Source organism: Zingiber officinale, chromosome 7B, assembly GCF_018446385.1.
Source record: "Zingiber officinale cultivar Zhangliang chromosome 7B, Zo_v1.1, whole genome shotgun sequence".
Classification (NCBI taxonomy): domain Eukaryota; kingdom Viridiplantae; phylum Streptophyta; class Magnoliopsida; order Zingiberales; family Zingiberaceae; genus Zingiber; species Zingiber officinale.
In genome coordinates, this window is record NC_055999.1 from 98,088,990 (window position 1) to 98,102,054 (window position 13,065).

The 13,065-nt window shown below is 36.9% G+C and overlaps 1 protein-coding gene and 1 pseudogene across 1 annotated transcript; both read right to left on the minus strand.

The window, feature by feature from the left end:
- Positions 1-274: 274 nt before the first annotated feature.
- Positions 275-6,697, minus strand: LOC122006444 (heat stress transcription factor A-1-like). Its single transcript, XM_042561948.1, has 2 exons — positions 6,210-6,697; positions 275-1,734 (listed from the first exon to the last, which is right to left on the minus strand). The coding sequence occupies exons 1-2, from the start codon at positions 6,489-6,491 to the stop codon at positions 496-498; spliced, it is 1,521 nt and encodes a 506-aa protein (XP_042417882.1). The 5' UTR covers positions 6,492-6,697; the 3' UTR covers positions 275-495.
- Positions 6,698-7,482: 785 nt separating this feature from the next.
- LOC122004605 lies at positions 7,483-12,725 on the minus strand (annotated as a pseudogene).
- Between the last annotated feature and the right edge of the window lie 340 nt (positions 12,726-13,065).

A 13,065-nucleotide genomic window follows, 5' to 3' on the forward strand; every position in this document is an offset into this window, starting at 1 on the left:
TCGAAACTCTAAAAGATATTTGTTTTTTTTTTTGAAAAAAAAAATAAACTCTAGAGTGAAATGATTTATTATTTTTTTTTCCACATGGAGGAATGAGATTTGATTCTTTAATTCAATGGTTTAAAATGGCATGGGCTTGTATTGAAATATAGATAATTCCATAGTGAAATATCACTTTTCTTTATAGTTTAAAGGACAAAATGGCATCATCATCGAGTCCTCCTCTCTCATAACTAGAATTGTTTAGGTGTTTTCTAGCATGAATATATATGTCTGGGACAAACCAAAAGCTCTTCATCATCATTTTACACTGTTAAAGGACACTGAACCAAGTCGAATGCAAGAAACAAAAAAGAGTTCATATTTTTGCAAAGTATTCTTTGGCAGTTAAGAGTATCCGAAAGTTGATTGCCAACTGCACCATGATCTTTTACTCAACTAAAGCAGTTATATGATCATGATTGTTACTCCAGTGGCGTCCAACCATTCCTATCATTAGTCTGTACTCGAGAAAGCCAGATTCTGGTGGGCGATCTCAGGCATTAACTGTGTATGTGAGGCAAGATTCCCCATCTGCTCTGTGAGGTAAGCCATGTTATGAGTGCCGTCCCACTTGTCCCCTGATTCTATTCTTGCATCGCCAGGTTCATGCATGCTCGAATCAACCTCTTCAGCATCTCCCACGAGTGGGCTGCCTGCAAAGAACTGCTCCCAGAAAGGATCATTGATGCTTGGAAGCTTCTCGGCATCGTCTAGTATATCCACATCAGCATCAGAAGCAAACTTATCGGTCTCGATTTCTAGCAACTCATTCATGAAGTCTGGAATAGGATTCATAGGAACGCTTCCACCGTTCAGTCCTGCATGGCTCTGATTGAATCCATTTGGCATCATGGCCTGGCCTTGAGAAAGATTCATACTAGGCGCCGCCGTCACAGTATTTGCTGCATTAGAAGAATGAATATCAGATGGCATGGCTAATGAGGATGTTGCTGGATACCCAGAGGTCGTGGGCAAAGATGAATCACATGAATTTGTAGGGGCTTCAGACAGAGTAACTCCAGGGACTTCAGACAGAGTAACTCCAGTTATTCGCTTTACCGAACTTCTGCTATTAAAACCTTCAGGAGGAGATGAAAAATTCTCAATTAAGTAGTTCGGGTTATTGCCAAAAGATTCCGACCTAGGTGACTTGTCAAATTTTAGAATCTGCATCACCATTGCTTTTGCTGCTGCATTTATCAAGGGCTGGTATTTAACTATCTGGCCATCCTTCACATCGCTTTGGCCGTCCAGCTTGCCTTGCCTAGGCAATCTCCGCTTCTTGTTTACTCCAACAATGCGTCGATTGTTGTCATTTTGTGACACAAACTGGGCTAAGAAACCAGGGCTTTGCATGGCCTTTGCCAAGAATGACATCATTTGTTGCTGGCGATGTTCCATGCCTTGGAGGTGCTGGCCCAAGGTGTTTAGTTGCTGATCAGTACTTTGCTGTTGTTGCCTCAGCCTGACCAGTTCCTGCATGAGGACATTCTTGTCTCTCTTGAGCCTTTCTATCTCTTCCTCCAAACCAAATTTCCCCACCTCAATAGTGTTCTGTGTTTGTGGCTGCTGTTGTTGGTTATGTGACTGACTTGATTTTCTCCTACTAATTGTTTTCAACAAATGCTTTTGCCCTCTCAAGAAACCTTCATTGGCAAACTCCCATCGATCAGGATCAACTTTTCTGAAACCCTGCACGCAGTTGGATATCAACTAGTCAATTATAAAGGTGGTTCATTAGATGCATAAACTATTTCAAGCAAACACAGATAACAACCATTCTCCATTCTAAATGTGAAACATAGGGGTGTCCCACCTAGGATCCAACCATCTGAAATCCCGCCTAGGATCCAACCATCTGAACCTTTAAATACCAAGACTCTTTGCAATAGTGGCAATGTTATGAATTCAGCAGGAAAGACAATGTGCACCATTAGAAGTGTCAAGGTGTAAGTTGGCCTGACAAAGAAAATCAGAATTTCTCTCGTGCTGTCTTTTCTAGGATTGAAATGTGAGGGAAAAGTAAACTGAAAAAACAAACTTATCGATTTATCTTGCTTACATAGAAGGAAAAAAGAAAGGAAAAAAATTAATTCCAACCAATTTTTCTAAGTTTATTCCCATCCAAATCAAGAAAAATGGAGGAGAATGAAATCTAAGCATTCAATAATGACAAATAAGTGAGATTATTTTCCATTTGGATCCATTCAAGTAAACAAGACAGATGAGATAGATTAAAAGGTAATATATTCCATTTATTTTTCTTTCCCTTCCCTTAAACAATTTCAACTTCCTTCTGCTTCCATCCTACAAGTAAACATAACATTAAGAATACATGTGAGATTTGTTATTTGACAAAGGTTACCAGTTACTAATAGCCTCACAATCACATAGAAACATGAAAACATTCATAAGGAGCATGGCCAGAATTTAGAATATCACTAAAGCAAGGTTCAAAGTTTTGTTCCAAGCAAGGTTATTGATCTCCTGTGGAATGAAACCTTATTAGTGACATATCAGTGTGATGACTGTGGTGTCAGACAGCACTGAAGAAAGCTTATTCCAAGAATATATCTCACAGATCAACTTAAGGAAAATGCAGAAGAAATCCATTAGAATTGAAAATGGCCATAGCACTACAGGCTAAAAGATTAAAGCCTCCTTGCCTCTCACCAAGAATTTTTTCCAAAACCCAACAGGCAATATAACATCATAAGAAAATATAATAATTCTAAGAAAATATTACTTGGGTAGAAAATTTATACATTTCTGTTCAGGTTAAAACTTTATTTTTCTCTGTCTACTCATTTTCAATAATAATAATAATAATCTGTATTTGGTCAATCCTCATTGTCATCAAAAAGCAGTCCCCCAACTATTTGGGGAGATTACATGAATCTTATTCCCCCATATGCAAAGTTATATCACTACTATTATTAAAATTAACTGCATCACTTTTCATTACATCAACTTTTTTTTTTTTGGTATCTCTATATCCCACCTTCCACTTAATTGATTCAATTACCATGACATTTGGAGCTGACCTAACATTTTTTGCTGAGACAGAATGCACAAATGGCAAATGCTGTCAGAGGAAAAAAAAACTGGGCTAATTGTGATTGCCCTATCCAAACCTATAGTCTAACCTAGGCCTCTCTAACTGTGAGCTGTCAGCAGTGTAGCACGGACACTCCAAAAAAAATTTTTTTGGAGGTGTCGGACACGGACACGACACGCAAATACGCGTGTCGGACACGGCAAAAACCGTGTCATTGACTTTTTACAAGTTTGATCAGTCAGGCACAGCTAGGACACGGATGAGACACGTTTCCGGACACGTTTGGGCACAATTGCAAAAAAAATAAAAATTTCGAGGGTAAAATCAAAAAATAATAAAATTATAAGGACTACTTATTCAAATGGAAAAAAAGCCCTAACTTACTCTCCCCACTCCCGATTCTTTTTTTCCATCGCGACAGAACTGTTTCACACAACCATCTCCTGCGCTTTCGCCGCCAACGCTCTCCACTGTTCGCCAGCGTCTTCATCGTCTGCCGCTGCTCGCAGAAGTCTGCCACAGCGCCACTGCTCGCAGAACCCAACAGCAGCTCACCGCTGCTCGCAGAACCCAGCAGCAGCTCGCCGCTGCTCAGTCGCCTGTGCTCTCTCCAACAGAAGCCCAGCGTCGCCGCCACTGCTCGCAGAAGCCCGGTGTCACCTGCTCAACAGCAACCCTCGCAGAAGCCAACAACAGCCCAGCGCTGCTCGCAGAAGCCTGCCGCTGCTCGCAACAGCCCGCCGTCGCTCGCAACAGATATTATGGTTGATCTAATATGAACATGGTTTTCTATTCTAGGATTTTTAATTTTTAATACGGTATATATATATATAATATTTTTTATTTTTTAATAATCATCGTATCCTAGCCGTATCGTGTCTTATATTTTTAAAATTTTTCGTATCGCTGTATCCGTGTCGTATCCAATACGATACCCATATCCGTATCCGTGCAACATAGGCTGTCAGATACAGACTCTCAAATGAGGCGACTCAGTCTCATCCAACTTGCATGTAACACAACCTTAAGTGGACAACAACCTCAGTGTGGCAAGTTATCACCTCCAAAACTAAGTCAAGACAACTAGGAGAAATTTTAATACATCTGATAGTGCTGGGTGAATCTATTTATAGGTCTTGGATTGTAATGTCAATGCTTTGACTGATTAGTCATCTTTTCAGGAGCATTTCATTTTTTGAACTGATTAACTGTGTTAGCTTGACAGCCCAAGTTATCTCCTACAAAAGTCAAGTCAACAAGGACAAAGTGATGTATGACTGATGCAACTTAATGAGTCAATTTGTAATACTTGAATCGTAATCCCATAACTATAGTAGTCATGCTTTAACTGATTAGTTTATATAAGATGATCCCTCCAGTGTGTCAAAGATGACAGAATGAATGGTTATGTGGGATAATATGACTATTAAGCTTGGTATTAAATAATGGATTGTATTGCTTAGTACAGCAAGTCTTCACATAGCAGGCATAATACGGACTGGTACCAAACACTACATTGCCAGATAGTTCTACATTGCTCGGTCATATTATAACCTATATTAACCTCCATGAACTCTCTACTCTCCTCATTATCCCTAAATTGTTAGCACAGTCATATCTCAATCCAAGCCTCCAGGCGACTTGACTCAATGATGCCCAACTTGTTGCAATATCTAAAGGAAGGAATGGTCTATGGGTCCAAGTTGTCCATTTTGATGCCCTAGTCAAACAAACAATGAGAGGGTTAGCTAAGATGACATTCCAAGCTCGAGTTAAATGTCCTGAAACTGAATGAAGAGCCAATATATTTGCACTACTAGAATTGCAAGAAAATTGTTGACATCAACCAGCTAGATTATACTTAAAATAAATGAGATGGTAAATTTGTTCATGATGTTAGAGGATGAATGACAAGATGATTTTTTGTTAGTTTCAACCAATATGATTGCCTAATAGCATTATTCAGCTAGGATTGTAACCTTGATGGTATCTAGGATCACAATCAATGAAAAGTAACTGAATGTCAAAGTCAAAACTAGGCTGGCATGAGCACTGTTGAACCCTCAACTCTGAAAGAATAAATGCCCCAATGGAAAAGTTGGTACCTACTTTAGCACAAGTCCAAACAATATAAATGTGTCACGACTTTACAGATTCAAATAATACAGTAGCGGTCCATCAAGTTTATCAAGACACAGATGCTATCACTAGCTGATATCTACATATGGCAAGATTTCAGACCTTGATTTTTGCTAAATAATTCATATTAATTATAAAGGTTTATCTTTAGCAAATCCATGGTACAATATATAATTAATAAAGAACTCCATATTATCATATGTATCTTTGGTAGATATACAGAGACTAGGAGGATAAATGAAAAGGTACAGCATGAATATTTTGTTTTGTTCATGTACACATAAAATTTAGAAAATTGTTTTAGTCTGAATATTTCAATTGAAAATTTCCAATCAGCGGAAGAAGGATTTCCACCTCCTTCCATAGCAATCATTCAACCATTTTCTGACCTATTTGATAACATAAGGAGATTAGACACGCATGTAAATGTCTAAAATGTTAAATCTAATGAGCCACACATTATTTGTGCCCCTATATCCTCACAAATCCAAGAGGGTTCCTTGAACCAAACACCCCCTAATAAGTGCCTGTTCGAACAAATATGAATACTTGGACAGAAAAAACATGTAAAATCTCAACACCGAAGTCAGACAATGAGAAACTTATTGATATATTCCCAACTTGACAAACTAAACTTATGACTGCAAAAAAAAAAAAAAACTTTTCATCTAAATGTCAGAGAATGAGAGCATGTTCAATTTACACATTATAAAGGTATTGAGTTGTTGATGTGTGATCGATATGTATTCACGCAGCAAGATACGCAGTAAATCGTATTATCCCCAATTCAGACGGTGAAATTTCTTCTTTCTTTTTCTAAGAACCTTCCAACTACTATTTTCCCTAATTATTCTACCAATCGAACCAAAAACAAGACGCTGACAAAAAAATCAAGAACAATATCTTCTACAATTTTAAGTATTTGGAGAACAAAACGAAAACGATTAAAGGACCCGTGAAATAGGCATACATAGGTATTAAGCTGACGGACGAAGCTGGAGAAGTTATTATGCTTGAACAACTTGGGGAGAAGAACCCTGGCGAACTCTGCTGTATTCCACACTACAAAGCTGTTGTTGGCCGGCCCCCACGACACAACCGCATCCGTCGCCGGGTCATCCACCATCTCGTATGTCTTGCTAAGGAACGGAGGAGGAGAGCCACCGCTAAGTCCATGGTTCGCCGTCGTCGTTGTCACTTCCGACGTAGGAGTACTGACGCCGTCGCCTCCGGAGCCATCCATGGGCATCATAGAAGCGTGCACGAAGATTAGGTTTCAATCAGAAATGGATCTCGAAAAGGGGAGAGAAGTAGGAATGGCGGTGCTTTAAGTGAGGGGAGAGTGAAACCCTAGCGAGATGCGGAAGAGGAAGAAGAAGACGCAGCGACGAAGCCGGAGAACGGCGCCGAGAGCAGCATTATCTTAGTCGATCAAATTAGCAGATATGGACATGGCCCCTCGATCCGCTGCAAACAGCCCCATAATTATAACTGGAACTCACATCAGAACCGTTGGATGGGACCGGTTGCGTTTTGTCTTCCACAATTCGAAATGGAAATTGTAGGGGATCCTGACTTGTTCACCAAGAGAACGCCCGATGTCCAACGACTGACGGCGCGTATGTGGGAGAGGGTACATTAACCCGGCCCGTTGTCTCAGAAACTACCGGACGTTTGATTGGCAGAACTGGTGGGTCCATCCGTCCAAAGGTGACATGATATCGCTCGGGTTGCACACCAAAAGTTAGATAAACTATCGTTAAATTTTATGCAATAATTCAAATCGAATAATTAGTAATGGAATATGCTCTTATTCTCCTATCTTAAATGGCTAAATCAAATCCCTTTCATTTTTTTTTTCTGAATAAAGATAATCTTAAATGTGAAATCAACTTGAATTTTAAGAAAGCTTGAATGATTAAAAAAATAAACATAAAAGAGCCATTATCACCTTTATATTAATTTAGTATTTCACATTGTTGAATTCAAATCAGAAGCAATAAGCCAAATCTTTTTAATGCCAAATTTGGTTTTGCAAAACATAGCTTGATAGCGCAGTTTAAAATTTACGTTAAATATTGTATATATTTTACATATTTCTTTGATAATTTTTTTAAATAAAAATCAGCTGTGCTTTAATATATTAATATAAATTTTTACAAAATGCTAATGTAAGAAACAGAAACTAGAAACTATCAAGTCAATATCAAGTAGCCTGCATAACTTTTCCATGTGTTCAAAAGCCAAATCATTATCTAGCCTGAAGATGAAGAGCAGTTCTAGTTGAGAAACAAATAAATTACACTTTTCTTATCAGAAGAAAGAGTCTCTGGTCCAATTCAAATTGAGCTGCATTGGAGGGGGCAAGGGGGCCAGATCCTCTGTCCCCTTGTCCTGGTCCGCTCTTGGACCGGGACAAGGGGATTGGTGGAAGACAATGTCCCCCACCTTTTAATAGGTGGAGACCTATTGTCCTCCATCAATGCAAAGATTGGATCATGAATTAGTCCAATTTTTATCCGCCCCCGCATTGGAGGGGTCACCCTTGAGCATCATCAGTAGGCATATATTTCTCTGAAGAAAGAAAATAGTAAAAGAAAGCAGTGAGAACAGCATGAAGCACACTGAACTATAAGACAAATCTAGTGCATAACCTGGACAATGTTTACATATGCATTTTAGTATTGTTAACCTTAGACGTATTATTTTGATATTAAAGCTCAAGCAAGCCACTTGATTTACAACATTCCACCACCAGATGAGCCAGAATAATATTTGGCTAATAAATGAAGCTGAAGAGATTGATCGAATGGGTTCCAGGTAAACACAAAACCTATGTTACTTGCAACTTGCAAGGAGTCAGGTACAAGTATCCTGAGATGGTTGTGAATCCAAGTGTACAACCCAGTAGTTTGAAATAAATTTTACAAGTGACTAATGTGGGGCTATCTCAATATTAGCTCACCTTCATGGTGGTTTCCTGTTATCATCCAACAATGGGGAATGTCGTAGAGACTTGAAGGAAACTTTCTCCTACCTATGCGTTTGGTTATGACTAAATAAAAATGAAAGAAGAATATTTCTAGAATAAGAAAACAAATACAAAAATAAGAACATACACTTTAACATTATGTCCTCCAGAAGGCGCCTCTGAAATTTTGTACAGCTTTCCATGCATCACATACTCAAATTTGTCTGCAAGTGACTTTCTGTTACCCTGAGGATAAAACCAATTGAACCAACAATTGTATAATAAAATGCAAAGTTAGCAAGGATCAATTTTAAGATTACTGTAACCTGAAAAGAGGAAGAGATAAATATTAAGAAGTTTTAGTTTTTGACTAGAACTAAAAAAGTTAGGAAACATTTTGATGTTCCAATGAATGATATGGTGGCAAATTGGAGGTTGAAGAAAGGAGATGAAGGAAAAGAAAAACAAGAGAAAACGGCTATATTATCTGGGGCTAAATCACCTTCTTGATAAAATTTAAAAGATCAATTAAATAAAACCGACAGCAAAAAGATACCTGCATAAAGTAGCCAGTGTCAGGGGTTTCCATCCAAATTGAGTGTTGGAGATAAAACCATTGTGAATTTATCTCCAGCGTGAAATGGATAAATTTCAGTATTCACATCTAGATGCATGAACCTATCAAACTGCTCACTGCATGCTTCTATCCGAGAAACTACAACAAAGGTATGTTGATGTTAGACCAAAGTACCACTATTACAGAACATAACCAACTTGAAATAAAATATTGAGCCATTGAATATAATTTTCATAGATATATCTGTAACAGAACTTAATTGGAGTTGTTAATTCTAAATCTATCATATTATTAAATGACACTTTATGAATTGATTAAAAAACACTTCATGACAAGGCACTTGCATAATATTTTCTTGCAAGTTAATGATGAATAAAACAATATCAGGTATATGCTAAATAATGAAAGAGAATCTACATAAAAATGCTACAGTTAAATAAACTTCTCACATGCAGTGAAGCTAAAGTGAGCATGATCACAAGTTTCCTTGCAAATTGAACGAGGAGCCATTAAATTAAAGCTTAAGAAAATGTCAAACTAGACATGAAAGTATGCAATAACCTCCTTCACAACTATATACGCACAATAGTCTCATGAAATATTATGAATATTAAAATGTGTCATGTTGAGTTAAGTATATGAACCTATGTGGCTACATTTTCTTAAAATAAAACATTTTATAAAACTACAATCTGCCATATTATATTAAATGGAGTGTTGTGCAATTGGAAAATAACAGGTGTAAAAAGTTGACGTAAGAGAGGTCAAAATACTAAAATGGCATGTGGGATTAACGGAAAAAAAAAATTTAAGAAAAAGCTTTCTTTAGGGTGCAATTAGGTAGGGGTGTCAATTCGGGTGGGTTGGGTGGGTTCGGATTGGATTGAAAATCAATTATTAAAAAAATCCCAACCCAAACCTGAACTCAACCCAAACCCAAATAATCCGACCAACTTGAATAATCTGCCTTACCCAATTGTTATTTCCCTATCATTTTTCACTTTTATCTCAATATTTCATCATTGTTATACTAACATTTTCTATTTATGTACTAAAACATCTTAATTTTTAAAATAAAATTTGATTTAACCCAAAAAAAAACTCCTAAATCCTAAATTTAGATTAACCCGAACCTAAACCAACCCCAAAAAACTCCAACCCGAACCCAAAACCCCCCACCAATCAGAACTCGATTTTTTTCGGATCGGCTTGGGTCGGGTTAGCAGGTCGGGTTCATTTTTGACACCCCTACAATTAGGTTTGCCCCAATAGATGAAAAAAATAGAATATAATGGGATAGCCATGTTTGAAGATAGCCAATAAACACTATACTGAGACAAGGTAAATTGATTAGAATTAAAGAGGTGCCAATGGGAGATGAAAAAAAATCTATTTAAAAGATTTGAATATGACTACAATATAATATTGTGTATAATTCAATAGAGAGATAAGATCTAAGAGGCATACTCAATAATGAAGAGTCTAGGAGTATTAGTTCAATATCAAGATTAAAATCTTGAGTCATTTCGCCCTATAAAAGTGGAATGAAAAGTTTCGCCTATGCACCAACATTGCTCCGATATCGGCGCGCCCCATGGAGACATCATGCGAGCCCGGCGACATGTCTAGAAGCATCGTGCAAGCATGGTGACACGTCCAAAAGCGTCGCGCAAGCCCAAAGATGCCTCCGGACACATCACGCAACCTCGACGACACTTTTGAACGCTTCGCGCGAGCCCGACGACGCATTCGCACGCGTCACACGAGCCCAGGAGCGTCGTGGAACAAAAGTGTGAGGCGATCCATCCAAAAGCATCACGCTAGCCAGGTGATGCCTTCAAAGGCGTCACGTGATCCTGGAAGTGTCACAGAACATGATAGAACGAGAGGAGGTTTAGAGTTTAATTAAAAACTTAGGTTAATAAGTTTAATCAACTCCTAGCTATGATTGAGATAATTTAAATAGGCTTAATTAATCCTAATAGAATTATTCCATTAATTTTATATATATATAGTTTATTTTTATTCTTTTTTACTTTTAAATATTTAGATTAAATTTTTTTATTTTTAATTAATATATTTTATATTTTAAAAATACCGAAACCATATCAGCACTGCATAATACGATACCGAAACTATATCGTTCTAGTCCAGGACCAAAAACTCGGCACAGGTTGAAATTTAAAACCATAATATCAAGCACATGCTAGTATGCTAAAATCACAAATTTTATGTATGATCCAATACACTAATCACTAATCAACCATCATCCAATCTCCTTTGCCATACAAATATTAATTTTGAAATCATATACTTGAAAGTTGAAAATTAAAAATTAAAAATTTTCATATATAAGCAGGAAGGATTGTGTAGCCAAACAAAAAAAAAACAGCAGCCAAACTTCCTAAGGCTAGGGATGTGCTAGTTAAAAAGGGTGCCTTTGGAACCTTCAAAGAAGTATGAAGGAATTTAATATGTGGAAATTGAAATCCATGCACAAAAGGACATTTATTATATGGAACTTATCAGACCAAGCTTTAAGATTTAGGGAAATAGGCATAGCATTGTTATGGTAAAGGAGCTTTGACAATGCTTGAAGGAAATAAAACCTCAGCATATTTCACTCCGCTTCACCAGGAAGCTTTTGCATCTTCTAGACTGATATTATAAGAGTTTGCTATACGGATTTTATAGCCATTTAATTCTGCACCTAATACACAAAGATTCCAACCGATAACCACAATTGCCAACAAAACAAGCCATTATCTAACATAACAATACCAATTAATTATGCGCATTGAATTCATGACACAAAGTACCACCTCCAGTTCTTGTTGCAAATATTCAGCATAAGAAATGTTTTTTTTCTCACTGTCCATAGTTCAAAATAAATAAAGCACTCCTGGCACAAGTTCAATCAAAACATGAATCTCACAAATCATAACCCATAAGACATAACATCTGTGACATAACATGAGAACATGTAGCATACCTTTATCGAACTTTTTACCATCTGGATCTATTCTTGTCAAAGTGAAGATGTCTTCAAAAAGAAGCTCAGCCATGTTTGCAAAGACCAGCCTCAGCAAGCAACCTGAAACAAAATTCCAGGGTGAGACAAAAGGTTACCAGAATTATCATTTAGATAATCATAAACACTCTAAGAAGCTATTCCCATGTTAGCAAAGGCAACAGTAACATAACATAACATGTTTGAATGTTCTTCATTTTATCAAATCAACTTTCCTCTTTAGCAATGTATATAACAACAGCTAGCTTTACCCTCTATTCTACATCAGCAATAACTTACCTCCTAACTTAGCTCTTAATGAACTTATATCATCTAAATGCCAATTGATAAGCGAAATCACTACTAAGATGAGCATCTATCTACCTACAAGTTAGCGGTTGAAATACATAAACAGAAGCAAGATCGCAAGACGGAAAGAAATCTACAAGCAATAAATGTTAAAACAATGGCATTGTCATTATAGGGGTTGGATCAGGTGGGGTCATGCATAGAAACAAAACCTATCTAATGCAACCTGAAATTCTTGTCACGAAATCAAAATGTAAGCAGTATAAGATACATATGAAAAAGAAATGTTTTGGACTATAACCTGGCAGGGAAGGAGCAAACCCGACCCTTATTGTTTGTTACCCTAAAACAACGCTTAATAGTTTCACACCAAAATAACGCAAACCGACAAAGTTTCTCAATGCGAAGTCACAAACTAAGAAGGTAAATTGCAAACAGAGGTGTGAGAAAGGGATAGGGCATAAAGAGGAAGACAGTTAAGTCAGAGCAAACCTGCGAGAGATGCTACGAACGAAGTCGAGTCGAGGAGAACGATCGAAGGTATTCAACACCGGCGGTGAATCAGAGCAGCGAGGTCGGCCGCTTGGGCCGCCGCTGTCGCCAGGTAAAACGAACGGACCCTGCATTCAAAATTGTTAAAATCTAAACAACTATTTTATTAAATTTTAATATTCATTTTTTATTATATAATATGCCAGTTTATTTTTTTCCTATCCTCTATATGTTTTTTATTATTATTATTATAAATAGTAAACCCTTAAATTATATATATATATATATATATATATATATTTCAAAATTTTAAATTTAGAATAGAAAAAATATTTTATTAAATTTAGATATTCATTTTTCACTACATAATACATCAAATTTTCCATAATTTATCCTATCTTTATTTTTTATTATTTTTTTCTTTAATATCTAAAAAAATATTATTTATAAAATTTAAATTTAAGAAA

Excerpts from the sequence above, each read along its gene's own strand:
- LOC122006444 (XM_042561948.1), bottom strand. The coding sequence starts at position 6,491 with ATGATGCCCATGGATGGCTCCGGAGGCGACGGCGTCAGTACTCCTACG. Across the intron at positions 1,735-6,209 it reads TCCGTCAGCTTAATACCTAT|GGTTTCAGAAAAGTTGATCC; the intron begins GTATGCCTATTT and ends AACTGCGTGCAG.